The sequence below is a fragment of the Hemiscyllium ocellatum genome, chromosome 9, assembly GCF_020745735.1.
Source record: "Hemiscyllium ocellatum isolate sHemOce1 chromosome 9, sHemOce1.pat.X.cur, whole genome shotgun sequence".
Taxonomy (NCBI): domain Eukaryota; kingdom Metazoa; phylum Chordata; class Chondrichthyes; order Orectolobiformes; family Hemiscylliidae; genus Hemiscyllium; species Hemiscyllium ocellatum.
Genome location: NC_083409.1, coordinates 98,436,219 through 98,463,859, shown reverse-complemented (window position 1 = coordinate 98,463,859; position 27,641 = coordinate 98,436,219). Strand labels below are relative to the sequence as shown.

General features: G+C 38.8%; 1 protein-coding gene across 1 annotated transcript in view; it reads left to right on the top strand.

The window, feature by feature from the left end:
• Positions 1-27,641, top strand: part of hfm1 (helicase for meiosis 1) — a 192,005-nt gene that overhangs the window by 42,017 nt on the left and 122,347 nt on the right. Inside the window, exons 4-14 of the mRNA XM_060829604.1 lie at positions 6,320-6,367; positions 6,927-6,997; positions 10,817-10,949; positions 18,469-18,620; positions 20,958-21,035; positions 21,232-21,390; positions 21,493-21,693; positions 21,787-21,875; positions 25,595-25,638; positions 25,735-25,836; positions 27,112-27,257. Of these exons, the coding sequence (XP_060685587.1) occupies positions 6,320-6,367; positions 6,927-6,997; positions 10,817-10,949; positions 18,469-18,620; positions 20,958-21,035; positions 21,232-21,390; positions 21,493-21,693; positions 21,787-21,875; positions 25,595-25,638; positions 25,735-25,836; positions 27,112-27,257 (1,223 nt within the window). The remainder of the gene's footprint in view (positions 1-6,319; positions 6,368-6,926; positions 6,998-10,816; positions 10,950-18,468; positions 18,621-20,957; positions 21,036-21,231; positions 21,391-21,492; positions 21,694-21,786; positions 21,876-25,594; positions 25,639-25,734; positions 25,837-27,111; positions 27,258-27,641) is intronic.

Here is a 27,641-nt window from a genome sequence, read left to right as displayed (position 1 = left end):
GGAACAGAAGGAAACAGAGTTTTGGTTATTTAATGTAGAAAGAGGATTCATGACATACCAAGTGGTAAGGAAGCTTGATCATAACATGAAATTTGAAGGAAGTGAACTGAATTGACAATTGAGTGGCAGGGAATTGTCTGGGATGGGGATCTTGCATGAATAGCTAACTCATTATAGGGGAGGCAATGGCCGAGTGGTATTATTGCTCGACTATTAACCTAATAACTCAGCTAATGTTCTGGGGACCTGGGATGGAATCCCACTACAGTAGAATTCTGAATTCAATTAAAAAAAAGATATTTAGAATTAAGAATCTACTCATGGCCATGAAACCATTGACAATCGTCAGAATAGCCCAACGGGCTCACTAATGTCCTTCAAGGAAGGAAATCTGCCATTCTCACTTGTTCTGACTGACATGTGACTCCAGACCCACAGCAATTTGGTTGATTCTCAACTGCCCTCTCAAACAGCTTAGTAAGCCACTCAGTTCAAGGGCAAGTAGGGACAATCACTAAATGTTGGCCAGCCAGTGATGACCATGTCCCACTAGTGAATAATGAAAACTCTGGAAGTTTCAACATAAATAATACTTTAACCAATCAAAATGCTGTTTCTCAAAGATTAGTGAAGCACTTCATAATGATTTGCAAATGTTAGTAATCAAGTTCAACTCATATTTTTGTGCTTTAACCTTCCCAATTATGAGCAAGAATAAAAACTGGAACTTGGCATTGAATGTTACATGTTCCACCACTTGGTTTTCAGTATGGTTTATATTTCAGTATGTGCTCATATAAATCTAGATCAAAGGAATTAGCCTGCATTTATATCGGACCTTATTTCTCTTGGGGCTTTAAGTACATCACACAATGAAATTCAATTATGGCCATTTTGTAAATAAACATGTATATGATTGCCTTGCATAATTATCTCTGTGGTTATTGTGATAAAAAATGAATAAAGTCTTGCACCAGAATTGTGATTCACAAGGTGGAAATTAAAATGACATACAATGCAATGGATTACTAGGAATTATGGATTAAAGACCTGGAACTCCCTTCCATCAACTCTGTCACCACACTGACACATGATTAGACTGGAGTGCTTGATAAAGATAGCTTACACTCACCTTAATCAAGGACATTAAGAGTTGAACAAGGAATGCTGCCATTGCCAGTGATGGTGCCCTTGTAAAAGAATACCAAAAGATGGACACTTCTACTTATTTCAAATAGTATTTAACTAAGTCACAATAGTGATAAAAAGTTTAAATGAAAATAGGAAATGCTGGAAATATTCAACATGTCTGGTAGCATTGGCACATTGACAAAGCAAGTTTAGCATTACTATTTTTATTTCCAATTTTCAGCATCCTCAGAACTTTTCTTTCTATGAAGTTGAATATTTGGTTTGTACATTAAACCATTTCTGTCTTGGTGGCAGGAACAAGTAGGAGGTAGGACTCAAAGGACGGCGCCAAAATAGATCTGAGTCATGCTGGGAAGAGGAAAAAATAGCCAGAGCCAGAAATCATTTTGCAACAATCCTTGTGAGAAAACAATTCTGCGTGACAATTGGCTTATAATAATACTGAACACATTCACAGCTGAATAGTGCCATCAACACATACTGTAAAGCTCAAACAAAAAATAGTTTCTTAGTCATAGTCACATGCCTGGAATATTTGGTGGAGACAGGTTCAATTGAGAAATTAAGAGGACATTGTATGGTTATTAGATAGTAATGGTGTCCAGGAATATGTGGGAAATGTCAGAGATTAGAACTAGATGGCCTCCTCTTGCGCAAAAATAATTCTGTAAATTATTCCAGTAAATTAATTGTGGCCTTGAGCACATGTGAAAATGCACCGAGGAGCCAACCCTCTAAAATAAAAGAAGAAATTGGGTGAAGAAGAGAATACATTTGTGGAAAAAAACGTTTTCTTGGTTCTTCATCATAGTACTGAAATGGCCCTGACCAAGTTCACAAGTAACATGCAAGTAAAATGTAATAAATGACCCTTTCTTGTTCTTCTTGAACTGGCTGTCTCACAGTTGTTGGCATTTTATCTTTAAGTCAAAAGGTTCTTGGTTTAAATCCCACTCCATGACTGTGGTGCAAAAATCAGAAGTGACATGCTATTATAGTACAGAGGGAATGTTCAGTGCTGAAACGCTGTCTTTCCTCACACGTAGTCATAAAAAATTCTATATCACTATTTGGAAGCTATTTATCTTCAGTACTGTGGTTAATATTAAAGATCACACATTATCTAGCCATTTTTGGATTGTAAGTGTCACTTTAGCTCAGTTGGCTAGTTTGCAATACAGAACCTTCTTTAGTTCAAACATGGGATGAGGGCATTGCTGGCAGCACTTATTGCCCATCCCTAGGGCAATTAAGACTCAACCACATTCCTGTGAGTCTGGAATTACATATAGGCCAGATCAGGTAAGGGTGGTAGTTTTCTTCCCCGAAGGGCATTAGATAGGACTTTCTTTCCTGACAATCGACAATGGATTCATGGTCACCATTTGACTTATTTACAGATTTGTATTGAATTCAAATTCCACTATCTGTTGTCGTAGGATTCTGGATTAACAGTCCATTGAGAATATCACTCAGCCATTTCCTCCCTCTATGGTATGAACAGCATGGGTTCAATACCCATTCCAGCAGCGGTTACCATGAAGAGCCCTCCTTCTTCATTTCTCCCCTTCTATGTTCATACTTAGATGTCCTTGATGCAGCAGTGTCCTTTGGCATGCTTCAAAACTTCCACAACTAGTGGGTGGCACAGTGGCTGAGGTAAATCAATAACCCCAAAAATGAAATTTTGATATAAATTTTCATAAAATTGCCTTTGTGACTTCACCTTGAAGGAGCTGCCATCTGCATCAATTTGGTTTAATCAGTTTATTTAAAATAGTATAAAGAAAGAATCCAACGCTTCTGCAGCACTGTAGTAATGTCCCTAGCTCTGAATCTTTAGGTCCCACATGCCCTGAAAGTGTGTCATGACATGTCTGAAAAGGTTGATTAAGATCATTTAGAAAATAAGCTGTAGTTTATTTGGTGGTACACTTGTTTATGATTCACACAGTTCTAGATTTAATTCCAACTCCAGTTATTGAACATAAAAACTAAGACTGAATTACTAGTACGTTATTTGAGAGAGTACTGCCTATTAAAAATGTCATTTCTTGGAAAAGGCATTAAGTTCCATCATCTGAGAGGCTGCCACCTGTTAAATTTGTTCAATCTGGTTTGAATCAGTTTCATTATTTATTTTAAAATGATATAAAGAGAGACTGAGGGGTCTTGTGGTGCAGTTGTAGTGTTTCTAGCTTTTACCCAAGAGACCTGGGTTCAACTCCCACCTACGCCAGAGGTTGTAATAAAATTTCTGAACAGGTTGGTTAGAAAATATCTATTAAGAGACATTGTTGGGACTTAGTAGGGAGTCGTTATGTGTCATTCTGTATTCTGTGAATAAACTCACCGCATAAAAAAGTATTCATGCCTAGTTTCATACTTCACCAACTGACTTGCGATTGCTATAATAATAATGCTTGTGCATTAGTGTGTGCTGGATAAATGCAGACCTTTGGTATGCTTCCCTTCATTGGTCAGAACATTGAGTATAGTAGTTGGGAGGTCATGTTGTGGCTGTACAGGACATTGATTAGGCCACTTTTGGATTACTGCATGCAATTCTGGTCTCCCTCCTATAGGAAGGATGTTATAACTTGAAAGGATTCAGGAAAGATTTACAAAGATGTTGTAAGGGTTGGAGGGTTTGAGTTATAGGGAGAGGCTGTTTTCCCTGGGTCATCGGAGGCTGAGGGGTGACCTTATGGAGGCTTATAAAATCATGAAGGGCATGAATAAGGTAAATAGGCAGAGTCTTTTCTCCTGGATTGGGGAGACCAAAATCAGAGGCCATAGGTTTAGGGTGAGAGGGGAAAGATTTAAAAGGAACCTAAAGTGCACCTTTTTCATGCAGAGAGTGGTGCATTTATGGAATGAGCTGCCAGAGGAAGTGGTGAAAGCTGGTACATTTACAATATTTAAAAGGCATCTGGATGGATATATGAATAGGATGGATTGAGAGGGATATGGGCCAAGTGCTGGCAAATAGGACTAGATTAGTTTAGGATCTATCGTTGGCATGATCGAGAGTCATAGAGATGTACAGCAAGGAAACAGACCCTTCGGTCCAACTTGTCAGTGCTAACCAGATATCCCATCCTAATCTAGTACCACTTGCCAGTGCCCAGCCCATATACTCTAAACCCTTCCTCTTCATATACCCATCCAGATGCCTTTTAAATGTTGCAATTGTACTAGCCTCCACCACTTCCTCTGGCAGCTCATTCCATACATGTACCACTTTCTGTGTGAAAAAGTTGCCCCTAATGTCTCTTTTAAATCTTTCCCCTCTCACCCTAAACCTATGCCCTCTAGTTCAGGACTTTCTCACCCCAGGGAAAAGACTTTGTCTATTTGTCCTATCCATGCCCTTCATGATTTTATGAACCTCTATAAGGTCACTCCTCAGCCTCCAATGCTCCAGTGAAAACAGCCCCAGCCTATTCAACCTCTTCCTCTCACTCAAATCCTCCAACCCTGGCAACATCCTTGTAAATCTTTTCTGAACCCTTTCAAGTTTCACAACATCCTTCCGAGGGGATGGAGACCAGAATTGTATGCAATATTCCAACAGTGGTCCAGCCAACATCCTGTACAACCGCAACATAACCTCCCAACTCCTATACTCAGTACTCTGACCAATAAACTAAAGCATACAAATGCCTTCTTCACAATCATATCAATCTGTGACTCTACTTTCAAGGAGCTATGAACCTGCACTCCAAGGTCTCTTTGTTCAGCAAAACTCCCTAGGACCTTACTATTAAATGTATAAGTCCTGCTAAGCTTTACTTTCCCAAAATGCAGCACCTCGTATTTATCTAAATTAAGCTCCATCTGCCACTCCGGAGCCCATTGGCCCATCTGATCAAGATCCTGTTGTAATCTGAGGTCATCTTCTTCGCTGACTAGTTGGGCCAAAGGACCTGTTTCCGTGGTGTATATCTCTATGACTTTCTGATTCTCACTAAACATTGGAAAAAGTTAAAAATCACACAACACCAGGCTATAGTCCAACAGGTTTATTTGGAAGTACTAGCTTTCAGAGCGCTCCTCCTTTGTCAGGTAACTAGTGGAGCAGGGTCATAAGACACAGAATTTATTGCAAAAAAATCACAGTATCATGCAACTAAAATTTATATTGAACAAAACAGCAATCTAGGTTTGTTCAATATATCGTTTTAATTGGATGACACTGATCTTTTGCTATAAATTCTATGTCTTATGATCCTGCCTCACTAGTTAACTCATGAAGGAGCAGTGCTGTGAAAGCAAGTACTTCCAAATAAACCTATTGGACTATAACCTGCTATTGTGTGACTTTTAACCTTATCCTGCCCAGTCCAACACCAGCACGTCCACATCATGGCTAAACATTGGGAAGACAGTAACTATTGGCTTTGGTCCCTTGCCACTGATCATCCTGCTCACAGGCAACTGTCTGTGGATGAACCAGACAGTTCACAATCTTGGTGTCATGTTTAATTCTGAAATGAACTCCAACCGCATCACCTTTAAGATCATCTGTTTCCACCCCCATAACATTGTCTGACTTTACCTGCAAATTGGTTTGTTTATTCCTGAAACCTTTGTTTTTCTCTCAACTTCAACTTAGTTCCACCTTCTGCAAACTTAAATTATTCCAAACTCTGCTGCCTGTTTTCAAAATTACACTGAGTCTTGCTCACTGATTTCCCCTGTATTCACTTAACTGCCTTGGTTCCTACTTAAATTTTTTAATTTAAACATTCTCATCCTCGTTTAAGTCCCTTTATGGCCTTGCTTCTCCTTATTTTTGAACGTCTTTCAACCTAACAGCTCTAAAATCTCTGTTCTCCTATAAATTAGCTTCTTGAATCTATCCAATTTTAAGTATGTCACCATTGGTAGCTGTGCTTTCAACTGGACCCTGAAGCTCTGGGGTTCCCTCTAAAATGAATTGCCTCTTACCTCTCTTTCTTCCTTTTAATGTACTCCTAAAACCCACTTCCTTGATCAAGGTTTTGTCATTTCAAATTTTGTTATTTTTGCCCTAATCTCCTTCAGTGGCTCAGAGTCAGATGTTTAATTGATCATGAATGTAAATGGGATGCTTACTGTTAAAATGCAATGTAAATGTAAGTTGCTGTTTCGTTATACATTTTTAATTTTCTTTATTTTGTAGATGCAACTGGAAGGAGTTCAGGAACATTGAGGGCAGTTACTGAAATTCGTATCCTTTCAGTAATTGTGGACTCTATTCCTACTTTAATAAGTTGAAAGTGATTAATTTTTCAAAATAGTTGTTTAAGTAACTCTGCCTCTGAGTTGAAATAAACGTAGGCTTAGCATTTTGTTCAAAGTTTTATTTCTTTGTGAAGCAAAACATGTATAACAACTGTAAGAAGACTGAATTACGTAATTATTGTAATGTGATGTGCTAATAAGATGAAAAAATTCATGTTGACCCATTCCAAAAATTACATTAAAAGATTACAAATTGCTTGAGAGCAATCTTGATGACTCAAGCTGTGAGGAAAGCTATTCACCTCTAACTGTACTGAACGAGACAATTACCCTAGTTCTAGGAGAGGACATTACCACTAGATGGCAGGAGCTGCACATGTTATAACTTTATTTTAAATATGTTTATTGGTATTAAAAATTACCAATGTCGAAAATTTAATCAGAAAGTACACAACTTTCAGTTGTTAAATTTGTAACAGTATGTTAATTGCTAAGTAAAGAAATTGAAATGGTTTTGGCTTAATCCTTAACCAGTTTTTATAAAGCTGTACAATTCAGAAACGTTTTCAAAGAATTTCCTTACTTCAACTACATACAATCAAAAGCATTAGATGATGTATGTACTGTAATTGATAGTCTAATAATGGTGCCTTTCTTCAAATTAAAGGCTTGTTAGAAAATTTATGACTATATGTGGGAGAAGCAGAAAGGGAAGTGTAACTCTAATAGCTAAATGGGTGTTGGACAGAATATTTTGCAGAATGTAACAACTCAGTAACAGCATTGCAAACATACATAATTTGAAAACAAGATTTCTGAGAAAAATATAATTAATGTGAATTTAAAAAGTCATCCATTACAACACTCTGACAAATTAATCTTTTAACACCCCTTAAGCAGCTTACAAATTACTTAACTGCATAAATGATGTAAAGTTTGCTAATAAAAAGCTGTAGAGTATGCAGTGATTGTGAGATATGGATTTAACAGTAATTTCAAACAGCAGACTTTATCACTACAGGCCTTGTAGTCACTAATTACTACTCTGGAATCACTTTCAATGATTGAGGATGATTCTCAGCAAAGGAAACAATTAACATGACGGGAGGTCACAGATAGTCAAAGAAAGGCTGTGCAGGGCATACATGGAGGTGAAACCAAGTAGTTGTTATTTATGATCCCAAAAGCATTGTACAGACGCTAAATATGAAGAAGGATGGAGCAAGTAAAGTGGAAGAAGCTAAATATCAGAATTATGAGCATCAGATTATACATGCTGACATAGAAAAGAAAATTAAATCCATGAGCCAAATTTTAAAAATAATGCATTCTCTGTCTTTGAGTGTCACTAGCAAGGCTAGTATTTATTATCCATCTCTTGTTGCGCTCAAGAAGGTGATACTGAACTGCCTACTTGAACTGCTTCATTCCAAGTGGTGAATGCTCTGCCACAGCTGATTAAAGAGACTTTAAGGATTTTGACCCAACAATGATAAGTAACGAGCAATAACTGTCCAAGCAGGACAATGTGCGACTTGGGAGGGGAGCTTGAATATGGTGGCGTTCTTGTCCATTAGCTGCCCTTTTCCTGGAGAATAGGTCATGCCTTGGAGAGATGCACAGTGCACCCTGCAGAGATGCACACTGCAGCCATGGTGCTCTGATAGTATATGTTTAAAGTGGCAGGTTAGCTATTAATGAAGTGGAATGATTGGTCCAGATGATGTTAAGATTTTTGAATTTTTGGTGCAGCTGCGTTCACCCAGGTAAGTGAAAGGAATTTCATCATGCTCCTGTCTTGTGCCTTGTAAGCAGTGTAGTAGCTGCGAGGTAAGCCACTTGTCAAAATACCTAACTTCTGAGTTGATGTGACATTTCTGGAGTTGATCCAGTTGCGTTTTGATTAATCATAATCCCAGGATGTTGATATAAAAGCAGAAAATGCTGAAAATGTTTTGCAGGTCTGGTTGCACAGGCGGAGTAAGAACTGCAGTTAACATTTCAGAACTGTAACCATAATTTTGATGATGGAGGATAGACTATTGCATTGGTAAAGATAATTCACTAGACTGAGTTTGTCTTGCCTTTTGGGACCATTTTCCACATTGTCAGTTTTGTATTTGTGCTGGAACAGCATGGTAAGGACGCAACCAGTTCATAGAGTCATATAGCATGGAAACAGACCCTTCGGTCAAACCCTTCTATGGTGACCAGATATCCCAACCCAGTCTAGTCCCACCTGCCAGCAACTGGCCCATATCCCTCCAAATCCTTCCTATTCATGTATCCATCCAAATGCCTTTTAAATGTTGCAATTGTACTAGCCTCCACCACTTCCTCTGGCAGCTCATTCCATACATGTACCATTGTCTGCGTGAAAAAGTTGCCCCTTAGGTCTCTTCTATATCTTTCCCCTCTCACCTTAAACCTATGCCCTCTAGTTCTGGACTCCCCGACCCCAGGGAAAAGAATTTGTCTATTTATCTTATCCATTACCGTCATAATTTTGTAAACCTCTATAAGGTCACCCCCTCAGCCTCTGATGCTTCAGGGAAAACAGACCAAAGCCTGTTCAGCCTCTCCCTCTCGCTCAAATCCTCCAACCCTGGCAACATCCTTATAAATCTTTTCTGATCCCTTTCAAGTTTCACAACATTTTTCCGATGGGAAGGACACCAGAATTGCACACAATATTCCAACAGTGGTCTAACCAATGTCCTGTACAGCTGCAACATGACCTCCCAACTCCAGTACTCAATACTCTGACCAATAAAGAAAAGCATACCAAATACCTTCTTCACTATCCTATCTACCTGCATTCCACTTTCAAGGAGCTATGAACTTGCACTCCAAAGTCTCTTTGTTCAGCAACATTCCTTCTGACCTTACCATTAAGTGAATAAGTCCTGCTAAGATTTGCTTTCTCAAAATGCAGCACCTCGCATTTATTTGAATTAAACTCATCTGCCACTTTTCAGCCTATTGACCCATCTGATCAAGATCCTGTTGTAATCTGAGATAACCTTCTTCGCTGTCCACTACACCTCCAATTTTGGTATCATCTGCAAGCTTACTAACTGTACATTTTATGCTCACATCCAAATCATTTATGTAAATGACAAAAAGTAGTGGACCCAGCACTGATCCTTGTGGCACTCCACTGGTCACAGGCTTCCAGTCTGATATACAATCCTCAACCACCACCCTGTATCTTCTCCCTTTGAGCCAGTTCTGTATCCAAATGGCTAGTTCTCCATGTATTCCGTGAGATCCAACCTTGCTCCCATGGGAAACCTTGTCAAACACCTTACTGAAGTCCATATAGATGGCATCTACCACTCTGCCTTCATCAATCCTCTTTGTTACTTCTTCAAAAAATTCAATCAAGTTTGTGAGACATGATTTCCCACTCACAAAGTCCTTGCCTTTCTAAATACCACATCCCATCCCTCAAGATTTCTTCCAACAACTTGCCCACCACTGACATCAGGCTCACTGGTCTATAGTTCTCTGGCTTGTCCTTATCACCTTTCTTAAACAGTGGCACCACATTAGCCAACCTCCAGTCTTCCAGCACCTCACCGTGACTATCGATGATACAAATATCTCAGCAAGATGCCCAGCAATCACTTCCCTAGCCACCTATAGAGTTCTGAAAAATAGCTCTTTATCATTATTGCTGGGCCATTGTTGGCACCTGTTATCTTTGCTGTACTTATTCCATGTTGTCAGTGAAATTTTGGAAACCATTAGTGTTACACCTGCAATCAACTGCACACATGAAGTGGAAGGATATCATTTCTAAATTTCCTGATCACAATGTAAGTTTGTTCATTAATACCCAGAGGATAACCATGATGCGTTTATTCTTGCATGATGCATTGACTCTCAGATTCAGGTCTAGTAATGGATACAACCTAAACTGACTGAATTTAATTTTACTAAATTTTTACTAAATTCTATGTCTTTAATCTTTCTCTGTATCTCTCTATATTCATATTAGTGAATCTGTTCCCTTTCTTCCTTCAGGTCTTACAGAGAACAATTTACTTTCACTTCTTCATCTATTTGGGGTTGTGTTTATTTGTTCTCTTTCTTATTCATTCATCTTGTACTCTTAATATTATTCCCTCAAAGGCGTTCCGATTTTTTTTCTTATTTTAATGTTTGTTTTGTTGAAATCTGAAGACAGATAATCCATAAGATAGAATGGGGAAGAAATGAACTGTGGGGCCCAACTTTATATCCTATCATCCTGTGGCACGATATTTGAACTTGATGCCTGGGCACCTTGCCACTGACAGAGGGAAAAAAAACACTGACAGTAGGAATAAGCTGCTCAAAATCTAAATGTTGAAGTTGTGTAAAATGTTGTGAAAGATCCTTGTCTTAGCCATTTTATCAATTAGATCCAATTTTTATGAATTCTTTTTAGCTTCTTTACACAGAGAAGAACTTTGTGATTTGTTCCCCAACTGGTTCTGGAAAGACTGTACTATTTGAACTCGCCATTGTCAGATTACTGATGCAAGTTCCAAAGCCATGGTCTAATATAAAAATTGTATACAGTAAGTTTAATGTAAAGATCAATGGATTTTTTTTTCATCTAAAGCAGAATGTTTCGTTTCCATTACAACTTCAGAAAATCAATACACAAAAAAGTAGATTGGTATATTTTCAATTATTAATTTATCAATTATTAATCTATCAACTAGCTATTTATAACTGAACCTATTAATAAAATGTTTTCTATAACAGTGGTGATTTGTACATTAAGATTTGTAAGTAAGACTCACTCAGCAGCAATACAATCAAATCAGTATTTTAACTACCCCAAGGGAGAAGAATACTTTGCATTGATAAAGCACATTACTTAATGAGTCAAATAATTCTGAATTCACACAGATTATTGTGAAATATAGGGACTGTCTTGTAGATTGATGTTGTACCAACTTTCTGCACTGGAAGTTGCCACTAATCATGCTACATAGAAACATAAAAACGGGAGCAGGAGTAGGCTATTCAGACCTTCAAGTCTGCTCTGCCTTTCAATATGATCATGGCAGTACCCCATTCCTGCTTTCTCTCTCTATCCTCTGATCCCTTTAGCCCTAAGAACTATGTCTAACTTCTTGAAGACATTCAACGTTTTGGCCTCAACTGCTTTCTGTGGCAGAGGATTCCACAGGCTCACTACTCTCTGGGTGAAAACATTTTTCCTCATATCAGCCCTAAATCCTTATACCAGCACCCCTGGTTCTGGACTCCACAGTCATCAGAACTATCCTTCCTGTGTTTCTGTGAGATTCCCCTCATTCTTCTGAACTCAAGTGAATATATTGATTGATTTACTGTTGTCACGTATCAAGATACAGTGAAAAGTAGTGTTTTGCATGCGATACAGACAGATGGTATCATACAAAGTGCATCAGGGTAGTAGAGCAGCATGCAGAATATATTGTCACAGTTGCAGAGAAGGTGCAAAAAGAGAGATCAGAATTAACATTTGAGAGGCCCATTCAAACATCTGACAAAAGCAGGGAAGATGCTGTTTTTGAATCTGTTTGTATATGCATACAAACTTATACATTTTCTACCTGATGGAAGTGGGTGGATAAGAGTATAACTAGGTGGAGGGATCTTTGATTATGTTGGTTGCTTTCCTGAGACAATGGCAAGTATAGATGGAATCAACAGATGGAAGGCTGGCTTGCATGATGGATTTGGTTGTGTTCACAACTCTGGTGATCTTGGGAACAGCATTTGAGATATCATGCTGTGATGCATCCAGGTAGGATGTTTTCTATGGTGCATCTGTAAAAATTGGGAAGAGACTTGTGGGCATGCCAAATTTCCTTAGCCTCCTGAAGATGTACAAGCATTATTGTGCTTTCTTGATCGTTGTGTTGATGTTGGTTGACCAGGACAGATTGTTGATGATTATCACTCTCAGGAACTTGATGCTGTTGACCATGTCCACCTCAGCAGAAATGATGCAGACAGGAGCGTGCCATCCACTCTGCTTCCTGAAATCAATTACCACACTTTTGTTTTGACATTGATGGAGAGATTGTTGTCTTTGTGCTATGGCTCTCTCTGAGTGCTATATTCAACACTCAGTCTCTCTCCTGTATTGTGAGTCACTGTTGTTTGAGATCTGATCTATAACAATGGTGTCATCTGCAAACTTGTAAATGGGGTTGGAGCAAATTTTGGACACACAGTTGTGAGTGTTTAAGAAGTATAGTAGGGGGCTGATTATGCAGCCTTGTGGGGCACTGGTATTGAGGATTATGATGAAGGAGGTGTGGTCGCCTATGCTTACTGATTGCAGTCTATGGGTCAGGAAGTTGAGGATCCAGTTACAGAGGGGGAAGCCGGCACTTAGGTCTCAGAGTTTAAAGATGAGTTTATTTGGAATTATGGTATTGAAGGTGGAACTGTAGGCAATAAGTGGGAGCCTAACATAGGTATCCTTGTTATCAGATATTGCAGGGTTGAGTGTAGGATCAGAGAAATGGTGTCTGCTATGGACCTATTGCATCAGTAGGTGAATTACAAGGATCAAGGCAATTTGGTAGGCTGATTTGAAACGAGATATGACTAATCTCTTGAAACACTTCATAATTATGGAGGCCAGAGCCACTGGGCGATAGTCTTTGAGACACACTGAATGATTTTTCTTTGGCACTAGGATAATTGTTGTATTCTTGAAGCAGGTGAGGACTTCAGATCATAGTAAGGAAAGGTTAAAGATGTCTGCGAATATTCCTGCAAGCTGGTCTACACAGAATCTAATTGCTGTGACTCCATCCGGGCCAGTCACTTTCTGTGAGTTCAATTTAAAGAAGGCCAATCCAAGGCAGTGACCATGAGTACACATGTATCTGAGGCTGTTGGGATAGGTGGCATCGTTTCACTGACCTTCTTTCAAAGCGAACATAGAATGCATTGAACTTAGCAGGTAGGGATATAGTGTTGCCTACAATTCTGTTCAAATTTGCTTTGTAGCTCATTATGTCATGCAAGTCACGCAAATGATTGGTGTCTGTGTGCTTGATCTGAGTCTCAAAGCTGGTATTGCCTCTTGGCATCTCTAATGGCATTTTGAAGCTTGTACCTACATTTCCAGTATAGGTCAGGATTGCTTGACTTGTATGCCTCAGACCTAGACTTAATAAGGAATGGGTCTCCGGCATCATACATGATTTCCAGTTGGGGAACATTGGGATTAACTTCTTAGGCACACAGTCTGCTACATACTTATTAATGAAGTCTGTCATGATATTGGCATGTTCATTTAGGTTGGTTGCTGAGTTCTTGAATATGGACTCATCCACTGACCCTAAGCAGTTCCGTAGAAGCCCTTCTATTATCTCAGACAAGCACTGCACTACTTTCTGTTCTGGGTCTTCATGTTTCAATTTCTACTTGTATGCTGGGAGGAGGAGTACTGTGTTACGATCTGAGTTTCCAAAATGCAGATGGGTGAATGGAACGGTAGGCATCTCTGATGGTTGTATAGCAATGTTCAGACCTCTGGTGGGACAGGAAACATGTTGATGGTATTTTGGTAACACATTCTTGAGGTTGGTCTGGTTGAAGTCACTGGCTACGATGAACAAACGCTCCTGTCTATATATTGTTTAGAGCGTTGTATACTTCTTCAAGTGCACTCTTCACTTCTGCATGGGGTGAAATGTACACAACTGTCAGGATAGTGGAGATGAATTCGCACAGCTGAGAATAGGGACAGCACTTTACTGTAAACTATTCTAGTCTGGGGAGCAGTAACTCACCAGGTCGCCACGTATGAGCAGCAGGAATAGTTGATTAGGAGACAAACTCCACAGCCCGTGGCCTTGCCCAAGGATGCCAAGCAGTCCAATCGGTGCACTGAGAAACCCTCAGGTTGTAAGGTATAGTCAGGTGTAGCAGGATTGAACCATGTCATAAAATCATCGAAATGTACAGCATGGAAACAGACCCTTCAGTCCAACTCGTCCATGGCAACCAGATATCTTAATCTCATCTACTCCCTTTTTCCAACACTTGGCTCATATCCCTTCCTATTCATGTACCCATCCAGATACCTTTTAAATGTTGTAATTGTACCAGCCTCCACTACTTCCTCTGGCAGCTCATTCCATACATGCACCATTCTCTGCTTGAGAAAGTTGCCCCTTAGGTCTCTTTTAAATTTTTCCCCCACGCCCTAAATCTATGCCCTCTAGTTCTGGACTTTCCCACCTCAGGGAAAAGACTTTGCCTGTTTACCCTATTCATGCTTCTCATGATCTTGTAAACCTCTATAAAACAGAGCACCCAGCAGTCTGTCAATTCCCTTTGAAATATAGTCCTAACCATAAGACATAGGAGCAGAACTTAGGCTATTCAGCCCATCAAGTCTGCTCTGCCATTCAATCATGGATGATAAGTTTCTCAATCCCATTCTTCTATTTTCCCGCCATAACCCTTTATCCCCTTGACAATCAAGAACCTACCTATTTCAGTCTTAAATGCACTCAATGACCTGGCATCCCCAGTCTTCTGTAGCAATGAATTCCATAGATTCACCACTCTCTGACTGAAGAAGTTTCTCATTATCTCTAAAAGGTTTTTTTCAGATTAGATTACTTACAGTGTGGAAACAGGCCCTTTAGCCCAACAAGTCCACACAACGCTCAACCCACCCAGACCCATTCTCCTGCATGTTACCCCTAACACTATGGACAATTTAACATGGCCAATTCACTTAAACCGCACATTTTTGGACTGTGGGAGGAAACCGGAGCACCTGGCAGAAACCCACGCAGACATGGGGAGAATGTGCAAACTCCACACAGTCAGTCACCTGAGGCTGGAATTGAACCCCAGTCTCTGGTGCTGTGAGGCGGCAGTGCTAACCACTGTGCCACCGTGCCACCCACTTTCTTTTAAGGCTGTGCCCTCGTCTCTTCTACAAATGGAAACATTTTCCCAATATCCACTCTGTCCAGGCCATTCAATATTCTGTATGTTTCAATCAGATCCCGCCTTAATCCTTCTAAATTCCATTGAGTATAAAGCCAGAGTCACCAAATGTTCCTTTTCATTCCTGGGACTATTCTCGTGAACCTCCTCTGAAGATGCTCCAGAGCCAATATATCCTTCCTGAGATATGATGCCCAAAACTGCTCAAAATACTCCAAATGTGATCTGACCAGAGCCTTACAGACCCTCAGAAGTACATCCCTGCTTGTACATTCAAGCCCTCTTAAAATAAATGCCATTATTGCATTTGCCTTCCGAACAACTGATTCAACCTGCAAGTTTACCTTGAGAGGATCCTGGACTAAAACGCCCAAGTCTCTTGCACTTCAGACTTCTGAATTTTCTCCCCATTCAAAAAATAGTCCTCTATTCTTCCTACCAAAGTACATGACCTCTTACTTTCCCACATTGTACTCCATCTGCCATGTCTTTGCCCAACCTCCTAACTTGTCCAAATCCTTCTGTAGCCTCCCGCCTCCTCAATGCTACCTGTCCCTCTACCTATCTTTGTATCATCTGCATACGTAGTTAGAATGCCTTCAGTTCCATCATCTAGATCGTTAATATGTAAACCAATCCAATCTCTTAGTCCTGTCATCCCACAAATCAGTCTAGTAAACCTTTATTGCATTCCCTCTACAGCCAGAACATCCTTCCTCAGATAAGGAAAGCAGAAACACAACACATCCAATGTGGTCTCACAAAGCTCTGTGCAATTGCAGGAAGATATCCCTGCTCCTGTATTTGAATCCTCATGCTACGAAGGCCAACATGCCATTTGCCTTCTTCACCACCTGTTGCACTTGGATGCTTAGTCCCAGCTACTGGTGTACAAGGCCACTTCGGTCTGTTTTGCACCTCCTCCTTCCCCAGTCTGTCAGAATTCAGATAATTATCTTCTTTGCTGCTTTTGCTACCAACATAGATAATCTCAAACAAAAACAGAAATTGCTGGAAAAGCTCAGCAGGTCTGGAAGCATCTGTAGAGAGGATTCAGAGTTATTGTTTCAAGCTGAGTGATCCTGCTGTGGGTAGCCCAGTGGCTCAGTGATTATCACTGCTGTCTCACACCACCAGGGATCCAGGTTCAATTTCACTCTTGGGTGACTGTGTGGAGTTTGCTCATTCTCACTTTGTTTGTGTGGGTTTCTGCTGGATGCTGTGGTTTCCTCCTACAGTCCAAAAGATGTGCAGGCGAGGTGGATTGGCCATGCTAAATTGCCATAGTGTCCAGGGGTGTGCTGCCTCGGTGGATTGGTGATAGGAAATGCAGGGATGGAGTGGGGGAAAGTTCTGGGGACGATATCTGTTTGGAGAGTAGCAATGTGGACTCAATGGGCTGAGTGGCCTGCTTCCACACTGTAAGGATTCTGTGATTCTTCAGAACTTGGAGGAAGGGTGACTCAACCCGAAATGTTAACTCTGATTTCTCTCCACAGATGTCGCCAGACCTGCTGAGCTTTTCCAACAATTTTTGTTTTCGTTTCTGATTTACTGCATTCACAATTCTTATGGTTTTTATTTTGGATAATCTTAAATTTATCCACGCTACTTCATCTGCTGTGCATGCGCACACTCATTCAACTTGAAAAAAAATCACATTGAAGCATGTCTGCACACAACTCACAGACAGCTTTGTGTAATTTGAAAACATGGAGCCATCGTATTTACATTGGGTTGAATTAATGGATAATTTTAGTTGAACAATTAGTTGATTGAGAAATGCCCCTGAGAGTAGAATAACTCCATCTTAAAAGTCTTTAAGTCCACCTGAACTGCCAGCTGCGCCTCAGTTTAACATCTCAGCTAAAGTTTGGTGCTTGGAACAATGCAAAGCACTTTTCTACCACAATCACTGTAACTATAAATGATTCTTACTAGGAATTTATTTCCCAATAAACAGAGCTCTTTGGTTACATTTATTCCATCACTTCAAACTGCAAAAGAAATTAAATATTTCCAATTTTATTTATTCCTCAACTAAACTTTCTATCAGGATAATTGATTTATATATTGTTACATGTTTGTCTGGATATATTGTTACATGTATGTATGGAAAACACAAACTTGTAAACATAATGAAGGATTTTAAATCTTGCTGTGCAGGATTAGCATGCATCTTATTGCACTTGCCCAGATCTTCAATCACTATTTTAAGTGATATTGAAAGATTTATTCTAAACTAGAAAAAGTTGCAATTAAAATAAAATAGAGTATTTGAACAAATACTTCTGTTTGTGTACCGATAAGAAATAACACAGTTTCAAGACCCAAATAAAGAGTTATTGACCAACATGAATGTTACCTATCATAATTTGGTCAGTAGCTATTATCAAAATAACATACATTAAAAACTCAATTAAGCTTGTTGAGGAACGCAGTCTGGTGGCATCCATGTTTAATCAATCGGTTAAATAATTCTTAAGTTGCCAAATCGACTTAAGCAAACTGAAATTGATGTCATTTTCAGAAGGTGAAATTTTGCTTATGTGTCACTGTTTCCCATTTTAAGGACATACTTTCCCCTTCTGTTAGGCACCACTACATGACTCATAAGCTGAGCTGGACAACTTGAGGAAGGGCTTATGCCCGAAACGCCGATTCTCCTGCTCCTTGGATGCTGCCTGACCTGCTGCGCTTTTCCAGCAACATATTTTTCAACTTGTTTTATGAGTCAAAACCTACATAGTTTCTACCAATTATTACTGTTTAACTATTTGACTGATATCAAGAACTTGACCTTTTGATTTGAGCTTATTGTTTTTACTAGTTTGAGGTGAAATGTTATTTTTAACAAACATTGAAATAATTTACTGTACTTGCTCTGACAATTTAGGACAATTTTCATAAACCTATTTGTAATTAACTTGCCCCCTTTGCCACTTGTTAGAGGTAGGGTAAAATATGTAATTTGAAGAATAATACAAATTGGGTAGAATAATATAGTGAGCAATAAGCTTATTGTGTATTTTGTATTAATTTTACAGGAAACTTGTCCAATTTGTTTCCATGACTCTTCTTTATAGTATCTGATGAAATCTTTTGTTTTCTTAGTGGCTCCAATCAAAGCTTTATGTAATCAGCGAAATGAAGATTGGAAAGAAAAGTTTGGACCTATTGGACTGAACTGTAAAGAGCTAACTGGAGACACAGAGATGGATGACTATTTTGAAATTCAGGACACTCATATTATCATAACTACTCCCGTAGGTATCTGTCCTGAACAACTCAATAAATTGTATGAAATTTTATAAAATGTGAAATGTGATGCATGCTGCAGTCCAATTAAGGAAAAGGCCAGACTAGACCAGGTATTGGGGAATGAGCCTGGACAGGTGATAGAAGTTTCAAGGGAGAGTATTTTTGGATCATAATTCTGTTAGCTTTAAGTTACTCTCTATAAGGATAAGAGTAGTCCTTTCGTGAAAGTACTAAACTGGGTGGGAAGGCTCATTACCACAATATTAGGCAGGAACTGGGTAATGTAGATTGGTGGTGATTGTTTGAGGATAAATCCATGTCTGGCATGTGGGAATTTTTTAAAAGACCAGTCGATTAGAGTTTAGGACCAGCATGTCCCTCTAAAAATGACAGAAAATGATGGCAAGAATTGGGAACCTTGGATGACCAGAGAAATTGAGAGCTTAATCAAAAAGAAAAAGACATAAAAATGATTTAGGAAATTAACAGCAGACAGAGCCCTCAAAGAATACAAAGATAGCAGGTAAGAACTCAAAAAAAAAGAAATGAGGAGAACTAAAAGGGGCCATGAAAAATCTTAAGCAGACAGGAATGAGGAAAATCCCAAGGTGTCTTATACATATCTAAGGAGCAGAAGTGTAGTTAAGGAAATAATGGGACAACTCAAAGACATAGGAGGGAATATATGTGTGGAGCCAGAGGAAGTGGCTTATGTTCTTAATAAATATTTTTCATCAGTCTTCACAAAGGAGAAGAACATGATGGATGATGAATCTCAAGAGGGGCATATTGATATTCTATGTCATGTCAACATATAAAAGGAAGCAGTGTTGGGTGTTTTTAAAAAAAAAATTAAGGTAGACAAGTCCTCAGGACCTAATGAGATCTATCTGAGAAGGAAACAAGTGAGGAAGTCGCTGTGACCTTGTATGAACTCTTTGTATCCTTTTTAGCTACAGCAGAGGTCCCAGAGCACTGGAGAATATCTGGCATTTTTACTTTGTTTAAGAAGGGCAACAAGGTAATCCAGGAAATTACAGGCTGGTGATCCTTACATCAGAGGTAGAGAAATTATTGGAGAAAATCTTTAGGGATAGGATTTACTCATACTTGGAAAAATATAGACTTATTAGTGATAGGCAGCATGGCTTTGTGCAAAGAAGGTCATGTCTCACAAACCTGATTGAGATTTTTGAGGAAGTGACAAAGGTGAAGATAGGGTGGTAGATATTATCTATATGGACTTTAACAAGGCCTTTGACAAGGTCCTTCATGCTATGCTGATAGGTGTATTCACATGGGATCCACAATAAGCTGGCAAGATGGATAGTCAAAGAAGATAGATAATAATGGTGGAAGGTTGTTTTTCTGACAGGAGACCTGTGACCAGTGGGATCAGTGCTGGTACCCCTGTTGTTTGTAATATATAGAAATAGTTGGAGCAGAAAATTGCTAGCCTGATTAGTAAGTTTGCAATGACAAAGATCGGGGGAGCTATGGATAGTGAAGAGGATTGGCAGAGGATACAACTGGATGTAGATAGGCTAGAGACTTGGGCAGACCAATGACATATGGAGTTTAATTTGGACAAAAGCAAGATGATGCATTTTGGGATATCTAATGCAAGAGGGAAGTGTAAAGTAAATGGCAGAATCCTTAATAACATAGAGAGGGACCTAAGTGTACAGGTCCACAGTTCCCTGAAAGTAGTCACACAAGTGGATAAGGTGGTCAAGAAGGCCTTCAACCTGACCAATCCCAATCTACTCTTAATCATCACATGATTGAGGTGTGTAAGATTATGAAGGTTATGGACAGGTTGAATGGAGAGCAGCTGCGAAAAAAAATCAAGTTTGTCAAATCTCTCTTCATAGCTAACACTCTCCAAACCAGACAAATCCTGGTAAACCATTTCTGTAACCCTCTCCAAACCCTCCACAACCTTCTGGTAGTGTGGCCTGCTTTTGGTGGACAGTGCATACATGGGAAACTTTCCACTTTGCCTTAAAAAATGTCATCATTCTACTTGGACTGGTACAACTTTACTGGGGTCGCAACTAGTTCTGGAGCACAAGAGTTCATTACAATTGCCACAATGTTGTCAGGGCCCAGCCATTTTACTCCACATGATGTCAAGAATTGTATTGGTGGGAGACTAGCATCTGTAATGCTGGGGACTTCGTGAGGAAGCTGAAGTGGAGCATTCACTTGTTTGCACCCATTTGACAAAATTAAATTTACTCCAAGAAGTTTATCAGTTTTCCTTTCAAAAGTTATAAGAAGTGCACTTTGTCTAGTCATGTGTTTGGCCATTTGTGTTCAGATTGTAAATTATTTTTAAGGAAAAATGGGACACCATGACGAGAAAATGGAGAGATAATTCATTAGTACAGCTTGTGAGACTTTTCCTTATTGATGAGGTAAGGGCTAAATCATGTCTATATTGTGAAATTATAGTTCACTCTCTTTTGATTTGATTAACAATGTTTTTAACTTCGAAGGAACTTTGGACATTCAAAATGCAAATATATTTTAAAGATAATGCATGTTATTTGTTTCCATTAAATTTTTAGGACTACTTATGCATTTTCAAATAACAAGTGTTTATAATTCTAGGTACATGTTGTGAAAGATGAATGTCGTGGTGCAACTCTTGAAGTTGTAGTCAGCAGAATGAAAACAGCTCAGTTAGCTGTCTCACGTATGTTTAATCAGTTCAATGATAAGGCACTGAGATTTGTAGCAGTTTCTGCAACAATTCCTAATGTTGAGGATGTAAGTTTATCCACATCACATCAGATAAAATTAATGTGCTGAAATTTTACTTGATGTCCATGAACAGTTTGTATTTGTGCATCTTTTGTTCTACTTCCTAAGATTGCAGAATGGTTATCAGATGGAAAAGGACCAGGAACTGCCACGAAGATAGATGAAAGCTTTCGACCAGTAAAGCTCCGCAAAGTTGTACTTGGATTTCCTTGCTCCAGTACTCAAACTGAATTCAAGTTTGACCTATCACTTAATTACAAAATGGCTAACATTATACAGACATATTCTGAGCAGAAACCTGCTCTGGTGGTATTTATTATTTTAAATCTGATTCACTTCCATTATCTTCAAGGTACAGTTTTTAAATGTGGTTTTGAAAGTGTGTTTTTTTCAAACTTTCAGTTTTGTGCTACAAGGAAAGGTGTGCAACAGGCTGCATCCGTACTTGCAAAGGATGCCAAATTCGTCATGACCCCAGATCATAAGCAAAGGTAGTATTTTTCTCCTGAATCATATTGAAGCAAAGACTTGAAGTTTAGTACAGTGAACTTACAAATTTTTGAACTTGGAAAAAATTTTGAACTTTAATACAACACTGAAACATTTTGATGTACTAAAATTGTAAATAAATACAGATATACTAAAGTCACCTTCTAATAACTCTGGGCTATATTTTGGGACTAGTTGTTCATAATATCAAAATATGTTAAGTAGTCAAAAGAAACTGGCATGATCAGAACTTAAGGCAAATATTTACTTACTATCACAATAACTATTCCTACATCTAGTATTTTAATGACAGGTAATATAGATAAACTACTTTAGAGCGAGTGATTTGTTTCAGCAACTTTTTCTGGAAACAGCTGTGCTTTTAAGTTTTCTTTTTGCTTATGAGGGTGCATTTTGCATTGAAATAAGCTTTTTAAAAAATGTAATGGGATGAGGAAGATCATGCACAAATTTTAAATGGAAAAGCTATTGTTGGTCAGGTTGATTATTCTTTAACTCCCGACAATGTGATGTATGATGTGAAGTGTGTGATTTATATATAAATATGATTTATATGAGGTTGGATTTTGAACTAGTGGCATGTGAGTTTTGGTCTGTATGTATTTTACCCTGCTTTTGAAGAAAGGTTTTGAGCCATGGCTGATGAGCTCTCTGTTTGAAGCCAATAAAGTAAACAACTTTGAGACTTTGGGTTTTTTTTTTAAGTTGGAACAGTAGAAGCAGCATGAATGAATAGAGTCAGGCTTCCACAGAACTAGGGTTTTAGTCTGACTTTCAGTACTTGTTGGGGTTTTAAAGTTGGCTGTGGAGATGGTTGCACCTCTTTGGGCCACATCAAAAAACTGGAGTTGTCTCTCTCCACTGGAATTTTCTTTTGGTGTTCTTTCCTCCTGAACTGGAGAAACACTATGTATGAGACAATCTCTTTTACTGAATTTGCCTTTGCCAAAGGAGTGTTTATGGGATGTTACTATATTAGAACAGTTGCTGTTTAGTAGTTAAGTAATCTATTATTCTGTTGAGTTTTCCAATAGAGTTAAAGTTATACCAATTCTTAATTCTTTTGTTTGTATTTTAACTGTAGGGTAAGTATGTTTTGCTTAAAGATTTCCAGAGGCCATTCCATTATGCAATATCATGACTAAAAGGATTGGAGAGGAATTACTCAAATTTTTCACGAGATACCCACAGAGATGCAATCAGATTAAGGGTCAAACTTTACATCAAAATTATTCACAGAAGTTATGGACAGCTTAGAAATAAAATAATTCAAAATTACTGTGTACCATCCAGAGTCATAGGGAGCGCTAGAAAGGTGCATCAGACATTAAAGACCATGTTGAGGGCTTATAGTCAAGACTATCCAGATGATTGGGATAAGGTAATTCTGCTTATACTTTTTGCAATCAGAGATGCACCAAATAAATCGACTCAATTCAGTCCATTTGAATTAGTTTTTGGGTGTGAAGTGAGAGGACCGCTAAAAATGATTAAGGAGAAATTGGTAAGTCATAATTTAGAGACCACGTATTTGGACTATGTGTCAAATTTTCGAGAACGATTAAATAGAGTGGAGGAGTTGGCTAGACAGCAATTAAAAGTATCACAGCATCCATTGAAACAGGAAGCAGACAAAAAATCAAAAACTCACAATTTTCTTATTGGGGATAAAGTGTTAGTGTTACTTCCAGTGATTGGTGACCATTTAAAAACAAGGTTGAGTGGACCTTATCAAGTCAAAATGAAATTGAGTAGGGTGTACTATTTGGTAAGGACTCCAGACAGAAAGACATCTCACAGAGTGTGTCATGTAATAGGTGCAAAAGGTATTTTGACAGGGAAGGAAAGCAAGAGAAGAACGTGTTATTGGTTACAACACAGAGGGAAGAACCAAGTTCAGAGGATTCTGAATTGGACATTCCTCAAATTAAATTGGACAATGCGGAAGTTGGCAAAAATTGGGATAAATTATTGAGTTACCTTCCAAAGAAAATCGAAATGACCTGAAAGTTATTACTTTAGCATGGGATGATGTTTGGAAATAAACTGGGAAGTACTAACCTAATTATGCATGATATAGATATAGGAGATGCTGTTCCGATTAAGCAACATCTTTCATGGTATAACCCTTGAAAGTTGGCGCAGGTTCAAGAGGAGATTGAATGCATGCTCCAAGATTGCACCTTGGGCAGCATGGTGGCTCAGTGGTTAGCACTGCTGCCTCACAGTGCCAGGGACTCAGATTCGATTCCAGTCTCTGTGTGGGGTTTGCACATTCTCCCCGTATCTGCGTGGATTTCTTCCGGGTGCTCCGGTTTCCTCCCACATTCCAAAGATGTGCTAATTGGGTAAATTTGCGCTGTTAAATTGCCCATAGTCATCAGTGATGTGTGGGTTAGGTGCAATAATCAGAGGTAAAATGTAGAGTAATGGGGTAGGGGAATGGGTCTGGGTGGGTTGCTCTTCGGAGAGTCAGTGTGGACTTGTTGGGCCAAAGGGCCTCTTTACACACTGTAGGAATTCTGTAGGGATTATATAATCAAATTGAGTTACAGTGACTGGAGCTCACCCATTGTAATGGTGCCAATACCAGATGGTACCCAATGGTTACGTGTGGACTATTGCAAAGTCAGTGTAGTTACAAAGACTGATGCATATCCAATTCCGCATTTGGAAGACTATTGAAAAGGTGGGACAAGCAACTTATATTTCTGAGTTGAACTTGCTCAGAGGATACTGGCAGGTATCTTTGTCTGAAAGAGCAAAGACAATTTGGCTTTCGTAATGCCAAATAGACTATATCAATTTAAACTCATGCTATTTAGTGTGAAGAATGTGCCAGCCACATTTCAGAGACTAACCAATAAGGTCATTGCTGGATTTCCCAATTGTGTTGTATATATTGATATGCTGATGATTTTTAGTCACACATGGAATGAACATTTGCAACATATATCAGATTTGTTCAATTGACTTCAGGAGGCAGGTTGAGTAATAAACCTGGCTAAAAATGAATTTGCCAAAGCCCAAGTGATCTTCCTGGGCCATGTTATTGGACATGGACAAATCGTCCCACGGAATGCAAAAACAAAGGTAATTGTGGACTTCCTCATACCATTGACAAAAAAGAGCAGTACTATGATTCCTGGGATTGAGTGGATTTTATTGAAAATGTGTACCAATTTTTAGCAGTGTGGCTGTTTCACTCACTGAATTAGGGCCCAGGCTACATTCCCCGAAATGTTTTGAGGGGGTGTGGATTGCATTGATTACATTGGAATAGATGGGATTTTACTGTTTCAAAATCTTTCAAATTGTGTTATAGCTTGCTTTATTCTATGTTATGATCTTTTCATTTGTGTAATAAACTTCTGTTTTGTTGTTAAAACCAGGTATGCAACATTGTGTGTTTCTGTTTCAGTGTTTCACTTTGTTAAATTTTAAAAAGTATATGATTTATCAAGCCAGATTTCAGTCTGGGAGTCTGACTAGTCTCATAATAACATCAGCTGGAATCATAGCAGATTCTACCTTTTCTATCTTGCACACTGTAGATGAGTAAAACGAATGTGTCTTTCTCTGCACCGTAATTTATACAATTGAAGATGTAATAATCATGAATTTGAAAAAAAAAGACTTTTCTTTGGTTTAAATAATTTTCTAAATTTATTCATACGTCCAATGTTTTTAATTTCAACAGGTTGCAAAAATATACAAACTCAATAAAGGATTCAAAGCTTAGAGGTAAGAAATTTATATTTTGAATGGTTGAGTCAAAGAAATTATATATATTTTAAAAAATCAATAATTTCAAGTGAAATTTTGCATGAATTTTAATAGATCTGTTAATATATGGAGTTGGTTATCATCATGCTGGTATGGATGTATCCGATAGAAAAGCGACTGAAGCTGCTTTCACTGCAGGAGATGTACCAGTACTTTGTAAGTTATATTTCTGTCATCTTTAGGCTTTCATGTTGTTTTCTTTACTCAACCAGGTTAAACTGATTTCATATTTTCTGGTTTTTACATTACCTCAGTTTCAGACCAATGATTACCAATGAAGCAAGGAAATAATCATCATGTTCACTATGATATGGACCTTTATGTGCCCAGTATCTTGGACAGTGATAGCAAGACCCAAAGATTGCAACAGAGATTCTTACTCTGAGCACCATCTGCCAAAATATATCATTTGCTGCCATGTGACTTTCTACTGTTCAAAAACTATACATGGCACTGAATACACACTGTCAGGCAAATATTTAGGTTTCATAAGTATATTTCATAACATGAATGGATCAGATAAATGAGTACTACATAGCGCAACCCAATGTCCTAAAATTCAATGTCCTACAAATGTCCAACGCTAAATTATGATGAATTGTTTCTAAGGTGTTTGGGCAGCCTAACATAGCCATGAGGACCATGCGTATGCTCATGAGAAGTTCAACAAATTTTGTTCAGTCTTTCACAGTAATTGGATTTCCTTCAATAGAACGGGGGTTTGGCCTGTTCCACACTAGTTTCCCCGATGTGTTGTGGTCCATCTAACAGTAGTGCAAGTTAATTTTATTGCAAATACACAAGACAGTTGACAATTGTGGATTGTTCCCTTTTCTGTTCTTTCCTCATCCAGGAATTTGGGCAAGACTGCCGATGATTCAGGAAGCCTAAAAAATCTGCAATTGAGCAAGTTGCCTGTGGAACATGTACAGGTGCAACCAGAGCCAGGAATAGAAATCAGGGGCCCCAGTGTTGCTTCTGGATTGAACTCCAGGTTCCCAACCGAAGCACAGCAGCCCCAGTCCCAACCTGTGCACAGCAGACCCTGGTTAATGGCACCTGATGTACCCCCCACTCCCCACCGTCTTGGGAACAACACCATTTGGTAGCACACCAAATGTATTTGGGTGACGTCCAAGATACAATTATATTTGAATTTTGATAGTTTGGTTGAATATTAAACAAGGCACTCTCAGGCTTGTGGCTGCATTCTTTTTGTATCTCTGCCTTCCAATGTGAGCACCAGTCACACTGATGGTTTGTGCCATGAATGCTCTTATTAGCCCAGGAGATGACAATTAGCAGCAGGTGCTCTGATCCAGCTCTGAGATAGGGGTGTTAGGTGAATCAGAGCTGCTATCTGCACCAAAATAGTTTTAATTAGTTTTGAAGCATTGACTGACAATGTTTTTCAATAATATTATGTTACAGTTACTACTAGCACTTTGGCTATGGGAGTAAATTTACCAGCCCATTTAGTGGTAATTAAATCGACAATGCATTACGCAGGAGGAATGTTTCAAGAATACAGTGAAACTGATATACTTCAAATGATGGGCCGAGCTGGTCGACCTCAGGTAGACGATAGAAAATGATAGAAGTCATGCAACAAATGTGATATGCGCTTCGTTGATCGATGCTGGGGCAACAACATAGATGTAGATCACTTGGATGAAAGAGTAGATAGTTTTTTGTCCAAGTTTGCAGACAACAAAATTGAATGAATGAGAGGAGGAGGTTATAAAGAATTATAGACAGATAGTAATTTCAGTAGGGAAAGGTTGTAATTATCTAATTTGGACTTCGGAAGTGAAAAATATTGTATATTTTTAATGGGAGCAACTAAAGCTATGGTGAAGCAAATGGATTTCTGATCCAAATAAATCAATCACTTACAGCTAATATAACATGCTGAAAATGTGTTGCTGGTTAAAGCGCAGCAGGTCAGGCAGCATCCAAGG